The sequence below is a fragment of the Ambystoma mexicanum genome, chromosome 9 (genome assembly GCF_040938575.1).
Source record: "Ambystoma mexicanum isolate Mex_15411 chromosome 9, UKY_AmexF1_1, whole genome shotgun sequence".
NCBI lineage: Eukaryota > Metazoa > Chordata > Amphibia > Caudata > Ambystomatidae > Ambystoma > Ambystoma mexicanum.
Window position 1 is genome coordinate 985,032,165 of NC_090931.1, and position 23,594 is coordinate 985,055,758.

At 46.0% G+C, this 23,594-nt stretch overlaps 1 protein-coding gene across 3 annotated transcripts in view; it reads left to right on the top strand.

Annotated features, from left to right (window-relative positions):
- ITGA6 (integrin subunit alpha 6) overlaps positions 1 to 18,087 on the top strand; it is a 328,225-nt gene extending 310,138 nt beyond the window's left edge. For 2 of the 3 annotated variants that reach the window (XM_069616222.1, XM_069616220.1), the window contains one exon: positions 13,352 to 18,087. In XM_069616222.1, the coding sequence (XP_069472323.1) occupies positions 13,352 to 13,513 (162 nt within the window). In that variant the 3' untranslated portion in view covers positions 13,514 to 18,087. The remainder of the gene's footprint in view (positions 1 to 13,351) is intronic. The other variant, XM_069616221.1, reaches the window with a different exon arrangement.
- The last annotated feature ends 5,507 nt before the right edge of the window (positions 18,088 to 23,594 follow it).

Consider the following 23,594-nt stretch of genomic DNA (forward strand, 5'->3'; position numbering starts at 1 on the left):
TTTTCCCCGCCTTATCCCCATACTCGTGAATTTGGCTGTGCACCGCCCAGTGGGCCGTTCTACTTGCAAGTATTCTTGAGGGGTGCACAAAGTTCCAGAGGCCCAAGTTCGTGGAGTAACAGGCTGTGTACTTGGTGGTCCGTTCCATTAGGTGCTGCAGTGAGCAAGGAGGAGGTGGGCCATCCAAGGCCCGGACAGGCTCAGACCGGAGCATCAGTGGTGGGCCTTGGTTAGGTTAGAGACATTGTAAGCTGGTATTAGATGTTCGGATAGTCGGGGGAAGGTGAGTGTAGGCCTTATTAGGCATAGCCTGCAACCCTGCAGCTCCTTCCCCTGAACATTTGCAGACCGCTCACATTGCTGTACCTCCCAATGCCATCTCAATCTCGTATGTCTGTCTCTGTCGCACTGTTTCTTCTCGCTCCTCTCCTGTCTCTCTTCTCCTCTGATACATTGTACCTCATGAGGAACAAAACAAGCCTCTGCAAGTTGGCAGATTAAGGAAAGGGGCGGTGTGGATATGCAGACATTACTATAACCAGTTAAGTGTGTTTCAGTATAGTGGAGGGGCTCTTTCAATGTGAAGGAGATGGAATTTGTGGGCAATCTTGAATTCATGGCTATTGGTGTTTTTTGTTTTAGGGCAAAGAGGTTCCAGAGATAAAGGGCAAGAAAGGAGAATAGAGAGGATGCACCGGGTTAGCGAGGGATGGAAGATTCAGGCGGGTGCTAGAATGGAAAGTGTGCTGAGGGAAGTAACAAGAGGTAGAAGCAGCCCGGTAGGGTGGGATAGCTTAAGAATAGATTTGAAAAACAGTAGCAAAACATTGTCGATACATGTTGTGCATAGTCAGCCCACGTGGAAGCAGTGGCGAGAAATGGGTTAAGAAAGGAGGAGGTTGTAATGGGTAGGAGTTGAACAGTTCAATTTTATTCTGAGAGGTGCAAAAGAATACAGAGGAATGCCTAAAAGGAGATTCTAGCATTAAACAAGTCAACAAATGAGTGGGGGGAGTGTTGGTGGAATGGTAGGTGCCAAAAGGGTGGATTGGCTCGATATCCAGCAGGATGATTCTAGCAATGGTAGAGGCAATGAGATGTTGGAGCGTCATTACTGTCAAAGACTCCCAGGAATTTGAGCCCTAGGGAGGGCGGGGGAGGTTAGAGTTCTGGGGGGACAGGGAGATGGATATTAACAAGGAAGGATGGTGGAACATTCTGGACAAGGAGGTGATGATTTGAGTGTTAGAGGAGTTTGCCATGACCATGTAGTGCCATCTAGTGGGAGATAACCCAGGGGCAGTTTAAGATCTTAGAAGAGAGGTCCGGGTAAATGCAGGAAAGAAAAATCAGTCATCCCAGGGCGGTGGTAGGAAGACGCAAAAGAAGAAATCTGCATACAGATGGGTGTGGTGTACTTGGGAGAGGACCGGGGGCAAGAGTCTTGGGAAGGACCCCAAATGGAAAGGGCAGAATCAGAGATTTTAATGTTCCAGAAGTAAAATGTTCAATCGGCGTTGAGTAGCAATCCAGGTAAATGCAGTGCCCTGAATCCCGAGGTGAGAGGGCTATAAAACAGAGGAGTGATCCACTGTGTCCAAAGCTGCAGGGACTTCAAAGAGGTAGAGGATGGGGGAAAGCTTGAAGTGATGAGTTGAACGCATGTCTCGGTTTTTTGCAGTATGTTTGCTATGGAACCCAGATTGCAGGTTGTCCATGTACTCCTCTTCAAGTAACATTTGCTACTCTTAAAACCTGCACTCCAAGATTTTAGAGTAGTATGGGAGAAGACTGGTTAATGATTACCCAAATTGCCCAACTAACTAAGGGCTTCTTAAAGGTACCTACAACAGTGGCTACTTTGAAGCAAGCTGGAAATATCCCAGCAGAGGGGGAGATATTGAAGTAGATTGCCAGGGCAAGATCCTTCATGGTTTGGAGAAAGAGGGTCTACTGGAGCCCATGACTGGCTGTCGGAGGAATGGGAGAAAGCTTAGCTAGTGAGATCATGTGGGGAAGATACATTAGGAACGAGAGGGCGGTGAGGACAAAGTGTGTAACGTTTAGGTAAGCACTGACCTGTTGGTGAAGCAGGAATTATTTGTTTGGGTCCCACAGGCTGATTGCAGAGAGTGGAACATTGCCTCTATGAGCATCCGCCAACCTGGATGCACAGGTTGGTGTGTACTCGCAGGGCAGAGCCCAAGGGAAAACCTGTTCAGGTAAAAAAAAAAACTTTGTTCCGCTGGTTGTGTATTCTGATGATCTCCGACACGGTAAGCAGGAAAGAGTGAAGGAAGCGAAGCGGGAACAAGCAGACTGGCTGTAAATTCCCCTAGGGATCCATAAGTAGACAACAGAAGAGCGGGTAAGAGCCACATAGAACAGGGAAAAAGGAAGAGGCGCTAGGAAGCAGAGCGGGAAGGATGCAGAAGCGCTAGGAGCGAAGGTACCAGGAAGGAGGAAACAAGCATCCGTGCTTGCAGGGAAAAGCAAAGCGACGCAAGGAGCTTACCGTTGAGCTAGTTCTTATGTGAATAGTTTTGCCTGCAAGTCACATGTGTCATCCTCAACCTTGCCATCCATCTTGGGAATCACTACACCATTAACCAAATCTTTGGTTGTTGAGAAAATGTGCCGCCATCTTGCAGAGGTGTATTTCCCATATGGATGTCTCTTTTGCCGCTGCTGCCACAGCGACCATGTGTGAGACCGATTCTTAAAACTGGGCAGGAAGGAAAGGAGGGCCGTAAGGGCATCTCAGATCTTAGATGTTACTTTCACCCCCAGCAGATTTCCCTTTCTGGTTTCCAGCTCCCACACCAAACCCCCGCAGTGCCGGACTGAGTTTGTAGGCTTATGTAGCCCTGTTCCCTCCCCCTGGACTGGACCCCTTGCAAGGATATGCCTTTCATATGGCTTTAGGATCTGGACCAAGCCTTTTATCTGACCGGGCTGTTATCTTGGAGTCCACTTACTCTATCCTGTTACGGTAGCGCACTACGAGGGAAAGGCAAAGTTCCCCTGCATGTGATGCTAGTGTTGGTAGTACCTTTTGAGGGTATGTTTAATCCCTGTGTCAAGGCAATGCCTCTTTGGTGATAATGCAATCTTCTATCTCCTGCTAAGGAAAACTCTGCCAGTTCTAGGATTGGTAAGAATGTACAATTCCTGCATAGAAACATGCTGGAAAACAAACTGTAACATTGTATCACACACAGGAACTCTGGCTTGCAGAGAATGTCTAAATTATTCTCTGCTGCAAGACATTTGGCAGCAGTAATAGTATGGGTTTTAAAAAGATCTTGTGTACAAAGCCAAATGTTGATGAGTTGGTGCGTTTGTTTTTCCTCCATTGGATTTTGGGAGTTGTGGAATCTTCATGCTCTTTAACCTGTGGAGGGGCATCTGTAAATATTTCTTCTGTGACTTCCCCTCACCCGAGACAGGAAGTAAGTGTGGGTGACCAGGGGATCCTTTCCATAACATCCCCTGGCCCATTATGGGCTAGCTTTGGGAGGCAGCTGGCACCCATAGTCGCCCCACTGGAGGTCCCCTGAATTGGGGCAGGAAACCTTGTCACAAACCTCACATGTCCTTTGAGAGGGCACGTTCCACAGCTGCAGATATCCTTGGCACCTTTATGGCCAGTGGTACAGTACAACCGTGAACATTTTGGACTAGGTTCCTCTGAAGGAGACCCTACTTCAGTTTAATCCTGCTGTTTTTGATCCTATCGGTGTGCTATGGTTGAAGCCTGTTTGGACTCTGGGTGTGGACCCGTATCTCACCAAGATGTAATGTCCTGCTACCATGGATCTGAATTGCCTATCAATACCCTTCCCACATTTCCCCCCATACAGACAGTGTAAAAAGCTTGATGTCAAGGGTTGCACGTTTTTTGCGTCCAAGAACTTGGCCCTTCGGGCTGTTCATGCTAACTGTACAAGTTGTGAGTATTTAGCAAGAGCACAATATCTCTGAGGCTTCAGAAAATGTGCCCAGGGCAGGGATGAAGGCAGTATTTGCCACTCTGGTAGAGGATTATAAGGAGGCAGCACAGCATTACTTTGACACTGCTGATTTTATTACATGTTGCATGGGCACAGGAAGTGTGCTCTGTAGGCGCTCCTGGGTGAAGACGTCTGGTGTAGCCCCAGACATTAAACGAAGTTCCTTAATATGCTGTTTGACAATTACCTTTTTGAATCCAAGGATGATGGGTCCTTTGAGCAGTTTAAAGCCTCCAAGCCCCATGCCAAATCCCTAGGTTTAGTTCTCCAGAAACCTGCACCCACTTCCTCCAAAGGGTGTCAGCCCATTCCCACTATGTTTTGGGTTAGGCACCCTCCGGGCAACAGACCCAGCTAGACTTTCTTCATCATGGTAGAGGAAAGCAGAAAAGAAACCCCTTTCGTACAGACTTTGTCCACTCTTTTCTGCTGGTAGGGAGTTTGCCTATGTATCTCAATGAGTGGTAGCTCGCCACCTACCAACTGCTGGGCCTTACAGGTTGTCTCAAAGGGTTGCAGCCTCCCCAGACCCTCGTTTGTTGGAAATACATCAATTCCTGGTGAAGGCCACTATATAATGTGTACTCCCCGCAGGGGAAAGGGTTGGTACTCCCTTTATTTGTTGGTGCTAAACATGGGCTTGATCTGAGCAGCAGAATTTGTACCTGTTCAAGGACAAACCAGAGATTGCAATCTCGGGCCCAGATACTCTAGGCCCTCGAGCTGCAGGACTGACTGGTGGTACTGGACCTTCAGGGTACCCATATCCGAGTATACCAAGACATGAAAATAGCAATAAATACCTGAGGTTCATATTTGGAAAGCCCTTTTTACCAATTTGTGGTCCTGCACTTAGGCCTTTCCTCTGCCTCGAGGGCTTTCACTAAGCATTTGGCAGCATCGAGTGCACATCGCAGAAGGCAGTCATTTCATGTTTTTCCCCACTTGGAAAATTACCTCATGCAAACCTCCATTCCAGATTTGGTGTAGGAGGAGGAGACTTAGACACAGAGGTCATCGTGATTGCTAGAAACTTTTATTGAAGAAAATAAAGCGAAAATCTAACTTTTCCATCTCTAAGAGGGGTTTCACTGCCTCAACTAAAATACTATGGGTTCAGTCAGAATGTCTGTATAAATCAATAGTCCACCGTCATTTGTCAAAAGCCCTACTTCTGTCCCTTACACTTAAAACTAAAGTAGACCACCTTGGTCCAGAAGAATGACTCCCTTCTTCTGGTCTGAGGATAAAAGTTCACTTACAGGTTTTGGTTTCTTCTTTGTGGGAGGGGATTGGCTCCCTTCCCAGGGTCAAAACTGTTCTCCAACACAAAAGGCAAACGTTCAAACGCTTTCCCTTGGCAGACGCACTGCTTATCTCTTAAAACTCTATCAGAAAGTCTTTATAACTTTGGTTACCAAGAGAATGATTCCCTTCTCCTGGTATCTTAATGCAATAGTTCAACACAACCAGGGGGAATGACTCCCTTCCCCTGGTTTAGGTCACCAGGCGAATGACTCCCTTCTGCTGGCGTCTTGGCTTCAGAGTTTGATATAAACAGTGGGCATGACTCCCTTTCCCTGGTCTCTTTCCAGTTGGTTACACAGTTCAACAGCACCAGGGGGAATGACTCCCTTCCCCTGGCTTCTCTGCGAAACAGTTCATACATTGGTAGGGCCCTCGGACCAGGCTTCCCCACCATGGCCCACTTGCTTCACTATCCTGCCAAGTACTGCCAGTGGGTTTCTCTGAGTTACTGTAACGAGGGACTCGCCTTCTCAGGATAATAGCTTTGTGGTTGGTGTACTCAACCCTTGCTTGGTGGTCAGTAGCTTATGGCCGCCACTGTAGCGAGGGATTCTCCCTCTGTGCTTCATGGTAGTGGACCATGACCCTTCCCTAGTGGCCAGTGGGTTTAGCCTGGCCATTGCGACGGCGAGGAGGAGGAGGAGGAGGAGGAGGAGGATTAGAGTCCATCCCTGGGGTAAGACCCTGGTGACAGGACTATACAGGATTCTAGGGACCGCTCCCTGCGCCAGCCCAAGGGACCCTTCCGCTTCCCCTCTGGATCTCCTTAGCCACCCCTTACCTTGTTCAGGGTTTTGGCATATCCTGGGGCTTCCAGAGACAGTGCACGATCGGCTGGGCTTCTCCAGTGTATAGTTTCTGCTGCGTCAGTATGACAGTGTTCCATGCCGTAGTCTGCATCTGTTCGCTTCTTCGCTGACCCTCTGGGCAAGTACGCTCCTGCAAACCCTTCGGTGCTGATGTGTGGCTGACTCTCAGCATCCTCTGAGCTCCTCTCCTTCTGGTCAAGAAAACAAGTTCAAAACTCCCATGTTTGGTGTGCCGCACACCTGCAGTCACTCGAGAGCTGCCTGTTCCCATGTCGGTAGTCCATTATTGGTTTGTATAAATTGATGCCAGCTGTCTGGTCTGGCTGTGCAAGTCCTTCGTCTGTTTCTTATGTTCTTCTTCCAGGACTCTGTGGGGCCAACTCATACCATTAGTAGAGGGGTAAGCACTCCTGCTGCTCTTCCTCGACCCAGCACCTTCTACTTGACATTAATACATAGAGGTAAAAGGAGGAGAGAGGTGAGACGGGAAAGAAGCGGACAGGGACTGTGGAGATGTAATGGGCTTGTGTGGTGGAGGGCTAGTATACTGCGTTCTCCTGAGATGCTCTCCCTTGTTCTCAGAGGGGAAGTCTCTTCCTGTCAGGGCGTCTCCAATCTTGTCTGGCGCAGAGGCAGCACGAACACCTGCCTCCCTGTAAGGTCTTGGCACCTGGACCTGATAGGAAACACAGGCTACCGCAACCCGCCGGGGAAAGAGGGTTAGGGTCCGTAGAGTGGATGGGTAGGGGGTAGTAGGTTCACCGGAAAAAGGTAATTGGGGCCTTTGTGGTGGAGCTTGGAACCACTACAAGAGATTTTGCTTGGAGCTCGAACCACAATTTGTTGCATCAAAATAGCGTTAGCATAAGCTTTGTTTTTCCCACTGCATTAGCTTCATGCAGTTAATAAAACTCGTGCTAACGTGCGCAATTACACGATATCACATGTCATTACATAGCACCTTGTGTTATTACAGAACACCTTGCAGCTTAGACAATATATACTTTAGCAAAGAACCAGAAATACACTTAGCTGCGGATCGTGATCTTGTTCTCCTTAACACGGCATGGGAAGTCCCTGAATGTTCTGTGGCGAGCTCAGCTGGAAAATAACAAAAATAACCATGAGCGTGTGCAGGGCCAGACTAGAAGTTCTTACACTAACTTGTGCCCCCAAAACAATGAACGTGACCCGCTGGTGTGCTCGAATCGGGTTGTCTTCACCCGTGGCTCCGCACACGTGCCTCCTGCCCTGCCCCGTTGGAGACTTGGAATTGTACATTTCGGGTTGCCTCACCCGGAACGTTGCTTCAGTGTCCTAGCCCTCAGTCAACCCTACATAGGCACTCTGCATGCGGGTTATTGTTCAGCCATACGTTGCGGTCCGAATCGCCAAACTTCTATGTCTGCATGCACCGCGACCTCAGCCGCTTCGTTAGTCTTTCTCTCTGCATGCGGAAATAATCAAGAAGCACTTATCTCAAGTTGGTGCGGGGCCTGTGCTGAGTTCAGGCGGGCGAAGGCTGGCCCTGAGCGTAGCGCTGAAAAACACGTCCGTTTGCCTTTGAAGCCGGAATAGCAAGCAGGGAAGCGTGGGCGCGGCTCGCGCATGCGCTGTTCGTTGGGCGTGGCTCGCATCCAGATCTTTTCCTCCTGGAAGGCTTGTGAAGCACACGGCCTGCTGGGATATGTGGTTTCTTGATGTTTCTTAGTCCCTGCATACTTTGCCTGCAATAGGGATGGAACATTCTCCTTATGTACAGCATATAAGGTTTACACAGCGGATTCACAGGGTTTTGATGACTGTACGACACTAGTTTCCTACATGAAGTGCTGCCAACCTGCCCAGCCCTGACACTTCCCATGAGCTCCTCCCACTGAGTACCACCCCCAAGGGGACTATCCGTCAGCGGCCTCTCCACTCTGGCTTCATGGGAAGGGGCTCCCCCTGGGGGAGAAGTGACAACCCCTCGGGATTCGTCTCAGCTCAGCGTACTGGACCCAAATTTGTCATATGCTGCACAGTTTGGGCTTCTCCCTCAATTTTAGGAGGCCCCATGTGACGCCCTTCCATTCGCTCCACTCTGATGTGTGGTCCTGGACACACTTATGCCTGGCCAAGCCTATTCTCCCAATTACCATAGATGAACATCCTTAAGATGGTGCCAGTCTTCCAATCCCAGTCAAGTCCCAGCCTCCTCCTTTCTATGTCTTCTGGTTCCAAGGCATCCTGAATCTTTGTTGCAGGACGTATGAGTTTTGAGTGAGGTCGCTCCAGTGGCTGCTTTCAGGGCTAGACTGGGAACCTAAAGTGGCCCTGGATTTTTTTTTAAAGTGGCCCCGTATTTTCCAAATGAGCGAGCACAGGGCATGAGCGCAACGCTTCTATGAGGGGATTGGGAGTATCCCCCCAAGAAAATGTCAGCCTCGGCTGGTGGCAGGGCAGCACTGCCAGCGCATGCACAAACATACCTGTGGTACTGGAAGTCTGGAACGGAACCCTGCTTACCCTGCTGTGTGCAGCCAGTGCCAAATGGTTGATGCAGGGGTCTGCTCAACTCGTTGTCGCTGGAGCAGCACGGCACTCGTAGTGGCAGCCAGGAGGTCAACACAAGTGGCGTGAGCCGCACCTGTGCATGCCAAGCACACTAGGGCACATGCGGTTTCGCGCCCCACAATGCGCGAGCCGCCACGGCAGAGGCAATATCATCATGCACACAAATGTATGTGTCCTTCCTCTCCCAAGAAAAGAGGCCCTATGTATCGAGGCCTATTCCATTAGAATGCAGATAGGGAGAAATGGCATATGAGGAGGGACACAAAGCTTTAAAGTGTTTGGTTATTTGCCCATCCATTGACTGCCCATGGTCATGCTAATCCCTATGGCCATTCACACCCAGTTCCTGCCTCTGCCCGACAAAAACACCACCTCATGTGAACTTTGAGCTCACTTTACTCAAGCCTTACCATCAAACTTTGCACTCACAGCGGCTGCCAGTGTTTTGTCAAAGCAGTCCTCTCTGAGCTAATGACTTAATTGCACTGGTAAACGGGCTACTGGTATAATAATTTCTTAACCAGGTCTGTCGTCAGCTAATAGATATATAAGCACTATGTGTGTCCTTCATTGAAGACCTGTAAACACAAGCATTGGCAAAACCAACAGTTTTGGCTTATGTATGCGTAGTAGGCATTTGCCAGGCAGTGCTATTAGATGCCCATGTATGTGCACCATTTTGCACCATATACTATCAATAGCCAGTTGATGCCACTATTTCAGTGCCTGGCAAGTGCCTTTCCTATGCCTACACAAAAGCCCCAACTGTCGGCATTGCCAATGCTTGCTTTCTTTGCATTCTGTGACTTAAAGTGCTGGTTGTATAATCGGAAATCCAGCACTGAAAAAAAAATGGACTCCACCACAATGTGTGTACATCTTTACCTACACACTAGCTGGAAGGGGAGCACACATCTGATAGGGAATATAGTCAGTACTGTGGATGGAGCACAGCTTCAGCACAACCAACCCAGCTGCCAGGCCCATCTGTCCGTTATTTACAATCACTTAAGTAATGCAGGAGTTAATGAACTGCATGCATATTGAATGCACAAGACAATGGTTAGTCACACCTGCCAGTGCCTGCTGAAACCAAACATCCATAGAAATACTGAAAGCAGAGCAACAACCAGCAGAGCTGCTCAAGCCCGGAACTGCAGCTTCGATTTTCGGTCCTGATCTGCTGGAAGCGAGGGAGGAAAATCTGCATAATATAATATGTGATTCAGCATCATACCAAAGGATGAAAAAAAAACATGCTACTCCAGAGCAAAGATGAAACACTTCCACAACGAAGCAGAAAATTGTAAGCATATACTTTTCTTTAAAGGCACATTCGAATTTTAACAAAACCAAGTGCCAACGCCATCAGAGCGCTGAACAATTAAAAAGAATGCTTCATTCCAGGAACGACTCACCGTCCAGCAGAATCTCCCGTCCAGCAGAATCTTGCGACTGTGCAGTTGGGGGTGGGTGTCCCCAGTATGCAGTTAATAGGTTTCAAGTCTTCGGAAAGCTGAAACCTCGTTTCCTGAGCACCGTATGGATTCCCCAGTGTCTCCAGGAACACACCTCTTGCAGAGAGCGTCCTGTAACGGGGAGGGTGGGAAGTTTGATTCCTGCAACCTGGCCTGGGCCATACCTGCTGAGCACACTAGGGCACGTGCAGTTTCCACCCTACCATGCGCAGGTGCTGTGTCTGCGCAGGTGCGAGCAGACACAGCACTGCTATAATGTGCATGAATGTATGTATCCTTCCACCCACAAGAAAATGGGCCTCGTAGCCCCCCAGGGAAACTCCCGGTGGGCCAGGCCTGGCTGCTTTAATGTGTAATGGTCTCCTTTTTTTAAAGCAATTTGGCAGACTGTTTACCATTTGCAAACATAGTCACTGGATCTCCTGTGGTGAGCCCAAAGAAAAAGCTTATTGTGTGGCGGGTTAGCTTTTCGGCACTCCACACCTAGTCCTTGAAGGTTTGGCGTCCTCACTTGGGCGTTCTGACAGGAAGTGGACTATCGTTGACTCCACCAAGGTGATGGAGCAAATCAATCTGCTGGCAGAATGAGCTATTAGGCTGGCCCAAATTGTTTTCTTTCCAAATGGGCGATGGCCCGAATTGTTTTCTTTCCAAATGGGCAAGTGTCCAGATAGTGATGTGCAACAAGGTGGCTTTGCATCACCTCAACAAGAGCGATGGTGTGGTATTGCTACCTCTCTGCAGTATAACAAGTCAACTGTGGTTCTGAACTTTTTTGGGCGGGAGAAAAGTCAGTCGGTAACCCATTTTGAAGAGGCCCAGGACGCTCCTACAGATGCTTTGAGCAGGCAGAGGTCCATCCTCCATGAGTGAGAGCTCTGTCAGGAAGTCCTGAAAGGGATCGCCTATTGGGGTACCTCTCAAGTGGGCCTCTTTGTCTCCAGTGTAAACCAGAAGTACAGTTGTCTGCTCCAAGGAATTCTCTGCATGGTGCTCTTGTGGGTTCATTGATTGAGTGGAACTTCAGGCTCCTGTGTTCCCACTGATTCCTGTTGCTCTGCTGTTTCAGTGGACTGTGGATGTTCGGGTCAACCATGATCTTAATCGCTCCAGGCTTGGCCTGGAGGACCTGATTCCTGAAGGTTCTGGACATATAAAGTGCTCCTCTGTTATCTCCTAGCAAGGGTGGCTCTCTGTCAGAAGATCGGGTCCTCCATCCGAGCCGGTGTACACCAAATTCTCATCTTTGGCTGCTAAAGTACAAGGAGTGGAATCTGTCTGATGTGGTTGTATTTAGTTTCAGGCCTCATGCTAGAAATGAGTCCTTCAAAGCCTGCAAGTGGTGGTGTACATTTTTGGCTTGGTGCCGCAAGACTGGTCTGATGCCCTTGGTCTGTCCGACCTGTGTGGGACTTTATTTTCTGCTTTCCTTGGCTAAGCAGTGCCTTCAGCCTGGCACAGTGAAAGAGAATCTGGACACTATTTGTCTATGAATGAGTCTTCTTTGCCATTCCCACTGTTATGCAGGAATTATCAAACTAGTTTCCACCATGCCAGTTTCTCTGCATGGGATTTAAACCTGTTTTTTTTTTTTTTTTTTTTTTTTTTTTTTTTTTTTTTGGCGGATTCATGGAAGCCTTTCGATTCTTGTCACGTACGGTTGCTTACCCCTAACCTGATTTTCCTTGTCCTACCTTATGCTATGTGGACGCGAGTGCACTAGGCTCTTTCTGTTTGATCTATCTTGTATTTTTCCATGGCCAAACTGATTCTGAATGTAATGTGAGGCTGGCCTGCCTTTCCAAGGTTATGCCAAACTCACAGAAGATCTAGCTTCCCGTTTTCTACCCTGGGCCTCGTCCAAGAGAGAAGAGCGGTTTTGTCTCCTGGACTCTTGGATGACTATTGGCTATTGTGCCTGTCGGGGTGCAGGACTTCAGAAAAGATGGCAAGCTATTTGCAGATGGGTGTCCCTGTTTTGGATATTTGTCAGGCGGCTACGTCAGATTCCCTGCACATGTTCACCAAGCATTACTGCATGCATTCCTTGGCTGGTAATGATGTCCCGTTTGTCTGTGCAGTGCTTCATGGTTTGTTGGTGTAGGAGGTTATTTCTCATTCTCCTCCTTCCAGGTTCAGTACTGCTTTGGGAGTCTTTCTAAGATTGGAACTATGGAAGGAAGGAATCCATTAGAAGAACAGTAAAGCCTTTCTGATGGTTCGGTTTGCCCGTCCTGCGGATAGCTTGTACAGTTCTTGCTGTTCTGCATTCCCTCTGCTGCTGAGTGCAGGGGGGAAAAGGGGGAACTGAGTTCTTGGGGCACAACCAGCCGCATCCATATTAGCCTTGATGGTATGTGCTGAGTCGGGGGTGCCATGGATGTGGAGCTGCACTGCGCCCCTCTCGAATGGGTACACATTTCCGATGCCAGACTGATGCTCGAAAATGCGTTTCCAGTGAGCATTCTGTGGGAGCAAGGCACAATCCGTCAGAAAGAACTTTACCTAGAGGTAATTTGTTTGCGTCAACCTCCACATGGTCATTATTTGTGTGCATGAGACTGGCCAATCACAAGAGATGGAACACAATCCAGTTCTCATTTTTAAGTGTAAAATACATACTATCATATTTTGTGCATCGTAACATATAAATACTGAGAGAGTAATTGGATAAAAAGTACCATACATCGTAGAGGGACACGATTTATTTGTTCACGTATAAAGCTTTTAATGAGGTCACTGGTTCATGAATCAGTGGGACAGACACATGCACATCTTGGTAACAGTATTGTTTTTTTGTTATAGAACAGGCAATATGTAGACGTTGTGAAGCATTCAATTGAGCTAATTGCAGAACGGACGTTTTCCACCAAACTGCCCTTAATGTCAGACGAGAGTGTAGCACACTCGAGTGATGTGTGACAAATGACAATGGGCTTAGATGGGTGGAAGAAAAGGCCCTTTAAGCGATTTCGCCCACTTGGAATGCTCAACACACTTATTTTTTTTTCTGACTGCACTTTCTGCATGAAATGGCTTTCTGCTTCTCCTGCGCTGGCTGCTCCCTCTAACCCATGTTGCTTTCTGCCAGTAATGGCCTGGTGGCAGGCACAGACTCTCAACCACACTCCCTCCCAGATCACTGTGATTCATTTCAGATTCTTTTTTTTTCCCCTTCTCTTTGCAGTGTGGATTTTTTAAACGCTCGAGGTACGATGACAGTGTTCCAAAATACCATGCTGTGCGAATTCGCAAAGAAGAGCGACAGTTCAAAGACGGAAAAGCCAAAGAAAATAATGAAAAAAAACAATGGGTTACAAATTGGAGTGAAAATGAAAGCTATTCCTAGATCAACACAGGAGTCTTCAGCAGCAAAATAGATTTTTTTAAAGATGGTTCAATTGGTTCAAGACTGGTTTCAGGCCCACCTGGGACCTTGCCGTTTTAGTTTGTGTGGATACTTGTTACATGAACAGTTGTTTTTGTTTTGCACAACTAGAATGTTTAGGGAGGCGGACTTCTCTATCAGGGCTTATCACACCATTTTGGTGTTGTGGCATGTCAGCATGCTGTTGGTGCACTGGGTGCAGTTGAAAATGTTCTTGTTTTGCTGTGATCAAACTAACTACTGTCGTTCTTGATCCAGACGCAGAGGCTATCTCTAAGATGTGTGGACATGTTGTCCTGCCTTTTACTTCCATAATGTTTTTATTTGCTGTATGAAAGTTTGCGTGTGTGTTTGTGCTTTCAGTTTGAAAGTGGAGCATTAAATTAGTCTTTTAGGGAACAACACATCGTAAAACTGAAAAATGGCACTCGCTCAATTCTAGAATATGATTTTATTTTTTCTTTCTTCAATTCTACCTTTGTTTTCACGAGCTTTGTAAATGTGTTCCTCGCCACAATGCAAAGTTACTGAACTTTGGAAAATCTTGGTCTTGAAGATAATGTGCAATAGAAAGTATTGTCTCCATTCAATACCTAATCTCCGCTGCATGATACTGATGCAATCCAGATTGTTTTACTGCAGGTTTAAATATTAGGTTTGCTTATTTGTATATAATATTTTAGTAAACCTGGTATTTATCTGTTTGGCCAATTTTTCTCACTATGCACAATTTTTCTTAAGGCTTTAAAAAATATATATATATTTATATAAATATATAACACATTAAGAACAGAGTGAGTGCTCCAAATTCACTAGTGGAATACTTTTACTACTACGAACTTCTTCATTTTCAAGTGATTATGCATTAAGCAAGGAAGGCCTTCCGTGCTATTTAAATACCTTGTTTTCTGTCACGCTCTTATTTTTTTGGCTTCAAGTTGGAACACTCTTGAATTTGAGGCCCTGTATTGTTTCTGAAGCATTCTTGCTGAATACGTTGGCTAATGTGATTGTAATGGTCTACCCAACGCCAACTATTACAGATCGTTTGTAAATAGTGAACATATGACAAAGGGCTTTTCTATACGAAGTGAGATTTTCTGTGTTGTGTTAGATGACTAATACAATACTGCAATTGGTAAAGTCTCCTTAAATCTCAATTGGTTTGTTTTTATGACTTGTTCAAACTATCTGAAATTGAAAGCAACAGGAGACTACCAAGTCTACACTACATTTGCCTATTGTTCTGGGTTATATATTTTTTTCACTAGATTTATTCTCCTTTGTTTATAGTTTGACGATACTAACGCAATGTATCATTCTATTAATTCATTAGTCTGCACTCTGAGTAGTTGGCCATGGACCTAGTCAAAGACAAGAGTCTTCAACATTTTGAGGAAATCCTGTGGCCTGGCAATTTCCCTCCAATGTATTTTTTCCCACATAAAGGAAATGGGTTGCAGAGAAACGGACACCGCATTTTTCAATGCACTTGTGCTTCAGGGACTTATGATTGTGGGTGGGCGCCATACAGGTGGGAATTCTAATAATGCTTTAAATGCTTGTTGCAAGAGGCCGTTGCCCTTCTTGGTCTTAAGTTGCTTCTAGAGTGAATGTTTTGTAAGATCGTTCATTGAATAGATTGTTATCTTCGAGTGTCACATTACCAACAAACGGACATTCTTTTTCATAAGAGCCTATTGTTTGTGTACCTGTAACATGCGCTAGAAAAAATGTTTTTAGTTGGAATGTCACATGAAAGAAATTGTAATTCCTAACATCCTTAAAGAAGAATTGTTTGGACATGAGCTTGTTGGTTTTAAGGCGAGAAAATGATATTTGGCTCTCCAGTTGTTTTGCACTACAACTCCCATTATCCCTGGCATAATCGGTGGTGCAGGACTATGAGTTGTAGTCCAAAACCTGCAGGGAGAGACTGGTTGCTGACCCCTGGTTTTAAGGCCTGTTGTAGTTTGAGTGCACAGTACGCACAAACCAATGTCAATTTAGTTTCCACATCTCACCTGCATTGGTTTGAGAAATGTAAAGTGGTCTTGTAGAGCACACTTCTGATATTTTGGTGGAATGTAACTTGTACTACAATAACACATGTCAGAGGATATATTGCCAGGCTATTAGTTCCAATGCAATTTTGAGAGTTTGGTTTTCTCTTGTGTGCAAAGAAGCGCTTTAGCATTTGTATGTCAGACGATTTGATTGTACTTGTATATTATTCTAGTCTACATTCTGAGGTGGCTCATAATTTCTGGAATATTTCACTTTTTAAATCCCATAATAGTTTAGTTGGTTGTCTTGTATAATACAACCCCACATACCATCATGAGTATTTTTCGCTGGACACTTGCAAGACTAGCAGTGGTCCCGTTCTTTATAATATAGCTCTTAATGCTGGTGCTCGGGCTGTTTGAAAGCACTCACAAGTTTGGCAGATAAGGGAACTGGGGGGTGTCCTATTTGCCTACTCCCTTTTTTGCCATTTTGACAAAAGTCAAAGTTCGTCCCACGAATGCCTGTTGGTAAGTGAAATTGAGATGTGGTAAGAGTTTTAATGCGGACAAGCCAATGTTCCTCAGATGGGCTAGAACGTGCTTCCTTCATTCTACTCTGTATTGGATGTAGATTCTTTCAATTATAAATATTGACAAAGGAAAAGTGATGGAAGTTGTCCCCACTAAACCTGTTTCATGCTTCATTTAAGAGTTCACTGTTTTGGTAACTGGGGGAAAGAGAATTAGTCTTTTGGATTGAAGCAAATATTGGCTGCAGCTGAGATGGTTCCTATTTTACTGCCCATCCGGACCTCACCAACTTTAGGAATGTGTTCTATTATGCATTGGACTTGGAGCAGCAATCTAAAGCATTTTTTCTACTTCTAGATTACCCTCTCCTCGCTGGCGCCTTTCCTTCTAGCACCAGTGTTTATTGCCTACAACCTATGGAGGTTGCTTTTATAGCAGAGGTCGCCCGAACCTGACGTTTTTTGTTATTTAACAAATTCTTATTTTAAAATGTTCACATATATAATTATTTGGAGCAGTGCCGAAATCCCAAACTGCAACATCCATATTAAAATACTTACAGCACAGGCACAATTAAAACTTTACAGAAGGTTTTGCTGGGCACCAACCTTTTGTGGCTATAGAAAAACAATCCCCATGACCGCTTCCAAAATTTAAAAGTAATTGAGCACGTTTCTTAGCTCTCCAGACATCACGGGCTCAATGCACAACCAAAAAAAACGTGGAAAAACTGGAATTCTTAAAATTTTCCAATCTGCAATTTTCAGGACTTCAAAGGCCCAAGAGCTTTAGTCTACCTGCAAGATGGGCGATGGTCATGTGGCTTTGTTTGTGAGTTTGCTCAACCATGAGGCTGTGCTCTAGTCAGTGTCTTTATTCCACAAGAAATGCTGATTTAATTAATAGGATCAATCTGAAGACATTATGCATCGGATTAAAAAAAATAAGAGGTCCCATTAGTGCCCAAATTGTCATACATGGTGGCAGAAAGGAAAACCATTGTGACAACTCATTGATGCATGGTTAATGAAAATCGGTGTCAAATCAAGTTTCTCGATTTATCATTCTAACAGCCATTCACACTAAAGGGACTGTTCTCAGAGCAATTGAGACCTCTTCTTCATTTTGTGTCCACAGTTGTTTGGGATAAAGTGGTGAGGATTGGAAGGCAAGATAACTATTTCTGGGAAACGCTTTGAATTGTAGTTATTGTCCCAAAGTTTGTCAGATTTTTTTAACCAAATGTAAACATGGCAGTTTATTTTGTCTGGATAGGTCCATATTACCTTGGTTATCAGGGAGGCTTGTTTTTCTTCACAACACTTCCCTTGAGGTTTTGTCGTTTGTAAATGGGACATTCTCTTTCCCTGCCTGCAAGATTGGATAGCACGAATTGGTCGGGAAATGGTGACCTCAATATCTGAGCAAATATAGTGGGTGGTGTGCAGTACACCCGGGACTGTGATAGCTCTTCTTGACTGGGGACATCGGGGAGATTGGATGAAGAACTGTCTGGGCAGGTTTCTGATACTCTGGTGCTGACTGGTGTGGCTGAAGGGGTACTAAGGGAACATATTTGCACCAAGTTTGTTCATCTGGTAGTATGCCAGTGGTTTCGGATAGGAGTTTGTATATTTATGCAGGGATAGGTTTTTTGTGTTTGGGGAGGGAGTGGCTTTATACCGTGTTCTAAATAAATGCCTCACCTTTAAGAATTTATCATTTTGAAATTAATTTATATTAACTTTCTTTTCATGGCCTTTTTTATTTTTTATGTCTGAAATCCCATGTTTCATATCTTGTTTCTACGAGTCTTAAACCTTTGGCTGCATTGTGCAACAGGTCTCATTCATCTCAAGTCACATCACTGTTTTGCTTGCGTTTGATTTAAACCTTTTATGCAAGTTGTATAGAATCATCCCGTAAATATAATTTACCTGTGGATATTTGTAAAGAAAAATTCATGTGAAATAAACTTTTTTTTTAATAAAATTATTTCAATGTTTTATTTGTTGTTCTTGCGTAAGCTGTGCTAACATGTATGTGGTCATTTTCGTTTCCAGCTTTTTATTGACATTACAAACTCAGACATCTCACAATTTCAAGCAAGACCGCACCATCAACGTGTAGAAAATGAACAGATCAACCACTCAAACACTTTGTTGTACTCCTAATAACCGGCAAACCTAAACCTACTTTACACTGTGAAAGTCGAGATCGTAAAACGGAACACCTGCAGGAAAGCATGCAACCCAATTGTTAAAAGTAAAATAATAATGGAACCAGGTGTAATCCTCTCCCAAATAAAGGACACTCAGTAGTGGGTTACCCGTGGCTTGTGGGGAATTAACCCAACGAGGTGTATGACTGAACCTACAGAGCCAGATTGCATGCATGCCTAGCAGGGTAAGCATCAAATAGGCACGTCAATGAGCTTCCTGTTCAACCATGGAGTTTCCCATACTGGGGCTTTTCCACACCTTTGTTGCAGCTTACAACGAAATGAAGAACCCCAATTAATTAAACCCTTAATTTGTCAGCATACCAAACTGATTCTTGCACCCCCAGTTTGCACAGAGACTAATGCACATAACATAACATGTGATTAGTCACTGCTCTTGAAAACAGACTGCTTTCTTTGACAGCCTCATCCGAATGGCTGACCAGCACAGTGCCCCCTTCACCTGTATGCTATTTCAGCCAGGCACCACGAGTCCAATCCTCCACTTCATACGGATTGGCACTCTGCTTGGGATAGTATGCACGTGTTCAGAAGGAAAATGTCGCATTGCCCCTTTAAATCACTTCAGCTAGCATTCCCAGAGTTCTGATCTTAACTGACTTTAAATTCTCCAGTTATTCCACCTTTTATTTGCAGTATTCAAGATCGAGCCAACACACTGCTAAAACTTCTATAATTTCTGAATGGTCAACAACATATGGCTAAACAATTGTGCCACCTCCTTCACTTTCCACTCCAAAAAGAGCAAATTGATCCCTGAAGCCCCTGTCGCAGACTACATAGATTCCACTTTGGTTTGTGTCTGCAATGTCAGGCTTGGGTGGAGAGTCCATGCAGGATATTCAGGCTCTCCCCCTGCCTCATCACATTCTAGATGCATTTTCCTGGTTAGGGTGCCGATTCCGCTCAGGGTATAGGGCCACATCCTTTTATAAGATAACATCCCTCCCACGAGCCTTCTGCTTGTAGTTCTTTGATGTTACAACACGGCAGTCAACCCCCAAGGAGTACGATTTGCTCCCCTCCTTTGAAAGGGACCTGTAGCATCTTTCCTGGTCCCACAACACTATATAGAAGGCCCAGAGGAGAACCTTGCTATGACATGCAAGTTTGTTGTACTGTTGTACCACCTCTAGAGGCACCTCCTGTTTTTCTAACTTATCTAATGCACTTCTATTCCAGGCTCTTTACCTTTGGTATGCTGCTACTGTTGCACAGTAGTGCAGCTAGGCTATGCCCAAGACCATCGCTTAGCGGGACCTGAGCAGGGATACAGGAGAACTCTAGTTACTGACCTAAGGATGGGGCTGCCTGTGTCATGTCACACAGACGCTTGCAATTGCCCTATGGAACAGGACGAGGGAACTTAAGTACACCGACAGGCAAGGAGAGACTGGAAGGTGGTGTATCCATCTTACTGGCTCCTGCACCTGAACCATATCCAAGGACACATGTGGTTATCCTGACATTTGGGTGTCGGGCACTTGACTGACTTCTCGGGCACTTGACTGACTTCTGCTGATATTCCCAAGTCAGCTGCTGTGAACTGCAGATGCCAGAGGGAGCAGCATCTAGCTATAATTCAGAGATGCGAGTAAGACGTGTCTCTGCAACAAGCTTTCAGGCAGATCTAACCTTCCCTCAGCAGACCTGTCCTGTGAACTAACGTGGAGACCTTTTTTTCACCACTCAACCTGAACTATGGTACCATTCTCTCTGCTGGCTTAAGAGGGAAGAATTATTTTGATATTGAATACGCAAGACAAATTAGGTTGCCCGATTTACTTTTTTTCTCTTGCCTTAAAAGGGTTTCCTCCTACATGTTTTAGGTGAGTGTTACACCCTGGTAGCTACCCACTATACCTCGTCCCCGGTTGGTACTGTTCCATCCCCTGTCAAGTAAGAAGGAAGGGTTCCTTATCTAATTCCATGCCTACCTTGTGATTTTGTGTACTTTTGTAGTCGAGCCTCCTGTCGTGATGAGTAATGCACCCTGAAGGAGATCTTAACTGTGGCGCCCCTAACCTGGAGCTGCTCTGAGCCTATTTCAAAACGCATGTAGAGGGTCTCTCCAGGGGGAGTGAGGGTGCTCTTGTGCCTCCAGTGGTCAACTGAGTTGTTCCTGGTAGATTGTGGGGGGTCCTCCCTTCCACTTTAAGGCAGCATGGCACAGGTTGCAAGGGGCATGGCTGTGGCGCTGCTGGCTGTACAGACTAAATAACCTCTTATCGGGCAGAGAACATGCTCTCAACTAGAAAAGACGTGCATTCCGTTTGACTTCCCTGTATTCGTCTGACTAAAGTCTCCAGTTGGCGGCCGTGAGCCACGGACAGCATAAGTGCAGGATCTGGCTTTAAATAATAGACACACAAGTGCAACAATGTCTCTGCAACAAGGCTGCAGGCAGACCTAATCCTGTATCACACTTGCCTCCAACAATCCCATGCTGTGACCTGGCTAGGAAGCCAGTGCTCCAACATGGAGCTGGACTTTGGGGGCATTCCTGCTCTGCTGATTTAAGAAGGAAGGGCTATTTTGTCTTGTGTACTTGCGACCAATGGATTACCTGATTTACGTTTTGGTTTCTGCTGCCGTCCAATAGTTTAATCTTACAAGTAATGGTAGAGGTGGTTAAGCCTGGTAGCTATTTTCTGATCTTGTGTCAGATCAGTAGGGTACCATCGCCTATAGAGAAAGGAGCAATGGTTTTGTAGCAGATTCCATATTTGACCTGTTCTAGCCTCCTGTCATGAGATGGATGAGGATGGATGCTTGCCGTGGACTTGACCTTCAGTGTTTGTAGCCCTACTTTATGGAGCAATTGTTACCTTTTCTCGGTCTTAAAAACAGATGCCTTCTCCCTGGGGAGTTGGAGGAGGGGCCTGCAGCATTGCAGTAGTCACAGGAGGTATCCCAGATAGCCCTGCTTTCTGCCCTGTGCAATCTGAAGGATGGGAATGCTACATAAATCTTGAAAGATTGTTGCACATACACCTTGCTCTCCCAGGTCTGCATAATTGATTTGTGCACCTACAGGTATCATACAAAAATGCCTCCCTCATTTGTGCGCCCCCACAGTCACTGCGACTTTGGAGGTGCACAAAATGAGGGTGACATTTACTGCGCCCAAGCAGAGCGGGGGTTGGAGGGGTGTCCCCTGCTCTTCCTGGGTGCAGTAATGGGGTTTGGGGGTTGCGGAGGTGTCCCCCTGCTTACCATTTCGGAAAGCAGGGGACACGAAAAAAAAACACACCCATGCGGCATCGGCTCCAGCCCGCGTTAGTGGGAAGAGCTGACACCGCAGGGATCAGAGTGCGGGCGCAACACGCAGAAGTGTGCCGCCCTAAAGGTAAGTGGGGGGGTGGGAGGGGTAACGCAGGCCAGGGGAAGCGAGCACAGTGATCCATATGATCACTGTGCCGTGCCGTAACTGCATCAGCATTTTCGGCGTCGCAATTGCGGGCAGCGCAGTGATCACATAGATCCCACCTACACCGACTGCTTCTCCTGAAGTGATACTTGAAGGCAAGGGTGATGATAATGAACAATATGAGAGATTACCTTTGATCACCCATTGATGATTTTGTCCATATACCCTCCTTTCAGTGACCCATGTATTTTACCTTGCTGTGTCGCCCATCTACTCCAAAGAAGAACTGGCTTTTACAGACTCGACCCTTGCTGCTCCCTTCACAAGCGTATCCACCTATAATGATCCGCAGATGGATCAATAGGATGATCCTAAGGCATATGTCTACATGAGCTTAAAACTACAGGACACTATTGCAACAGAGGCAAGGAGCACAGCCTTTTTCCCTGCCTTCTTCGAACAAAACAGTGTGCATCACCAGAGGATGTGCTTTGTGGCCACAGATTTGGTGAAAGCCTTTTTTGCCCTAAGAACAAATATAAACTGTAGATCAAGAGCAAAGACCTATGCTTCAGCTGTATTCTCTTAGTCGTCAATCAAATTGTTGGAGTGTCATCAGGCTATGTTATTGTTAAATCGTCGTGCCCTGTTCATGTACAAAGGCAAATTCCTGTTAGCTTCTACTGTGAATCTACTGTATAAAGACTGCATGCAAGTGCACAAAACCAAATAACCTGTATCAGCACTCCTCCCACTTACAGCAGTTGAACATAGATACACTGCTAAATGGAAATAACAAGGTAAACAATGAAGGAAAACAAGATTCACATTCTTCTTTAAAGAAGCACCCTCAATCGCATAGACAGCAGCCAGGAATGCGAATGTTAGGTTGGAGATGGGATACCAGCCCTGGCTGAAAGTATACCGGATTCCTCCTGGAGGCTCGTGGTAAGAGGCTCTATCTGATGTTGAGCAACAATGAAGAGATTGAAAAGTGGTTGGGCACGTTCAAATGCGGTACCAGCGCTTCCAGTTCCCTTGGAATTAGTTCAAATTCACTTACAAAATCATTCAGCACCTACACTCCGCCCAAGGACCGATTTAACAAAACGTCTCCAGCAGGATATCCCAGTGGCACAAAAAGCCACAAAGGAAGATCCTTCCCCAGAAAGAGGAGCAAGCATTAACCAGACAAGTCTTTGATTGGCGGCCTTATGAAAGGGAAATTGACAGACTTCCCCTGGCTAAGGGTGACTTTGTACCTGCATACATGCTGGACCATCGCACATTATACCTGGCTCTTATTTGTTATACTGAGCAGGTATAGGCCCCCCTGCTCCCCTCGCCCCTCGCATCCCTCAGCCAGCGTCACTAGAGTGGATGGTGATGTGCGAGCCATGGAAGGCGTACCTGCACAAGAAAGGGGCCTAGACTCTGTTAGCTGTAAAGAGGTTTGGTGGGGTATGTGCAGATCCTGAGCTATCTGGACTAGCATTACTAGTAAATTGCGATTCTTTTTTGGACTTGGTACTTCGGCTCAAATTTTTGGTAACAGTGGTAGTAGCCGTCGATGCATGTATAGCATTGCGTAGACCAGTGTTTGACTAAGCCAACATCTTGGGAGCAGGTAGGTTCCTCATTCTGAGCTCTTCTGGACCTACTATTGCAATCTTGTGGTTAATGCCCCAAACCTTATGCATTCAGAGAATTACCACTGCCTGCATGGTTCTGGATAGTGCCAGGCCTTCACTCCCATAGTGCCTTGCTTTCATGAAGATTTATACACTTTCTGAGTAGAGTGTTTACTTCGGCTCTGTAACTACAGAAGCCATTCCATCACATGTCATCTTGTGTAAGGGTGGATGCCTAAACCCGTTTGTGCTTAAGGAG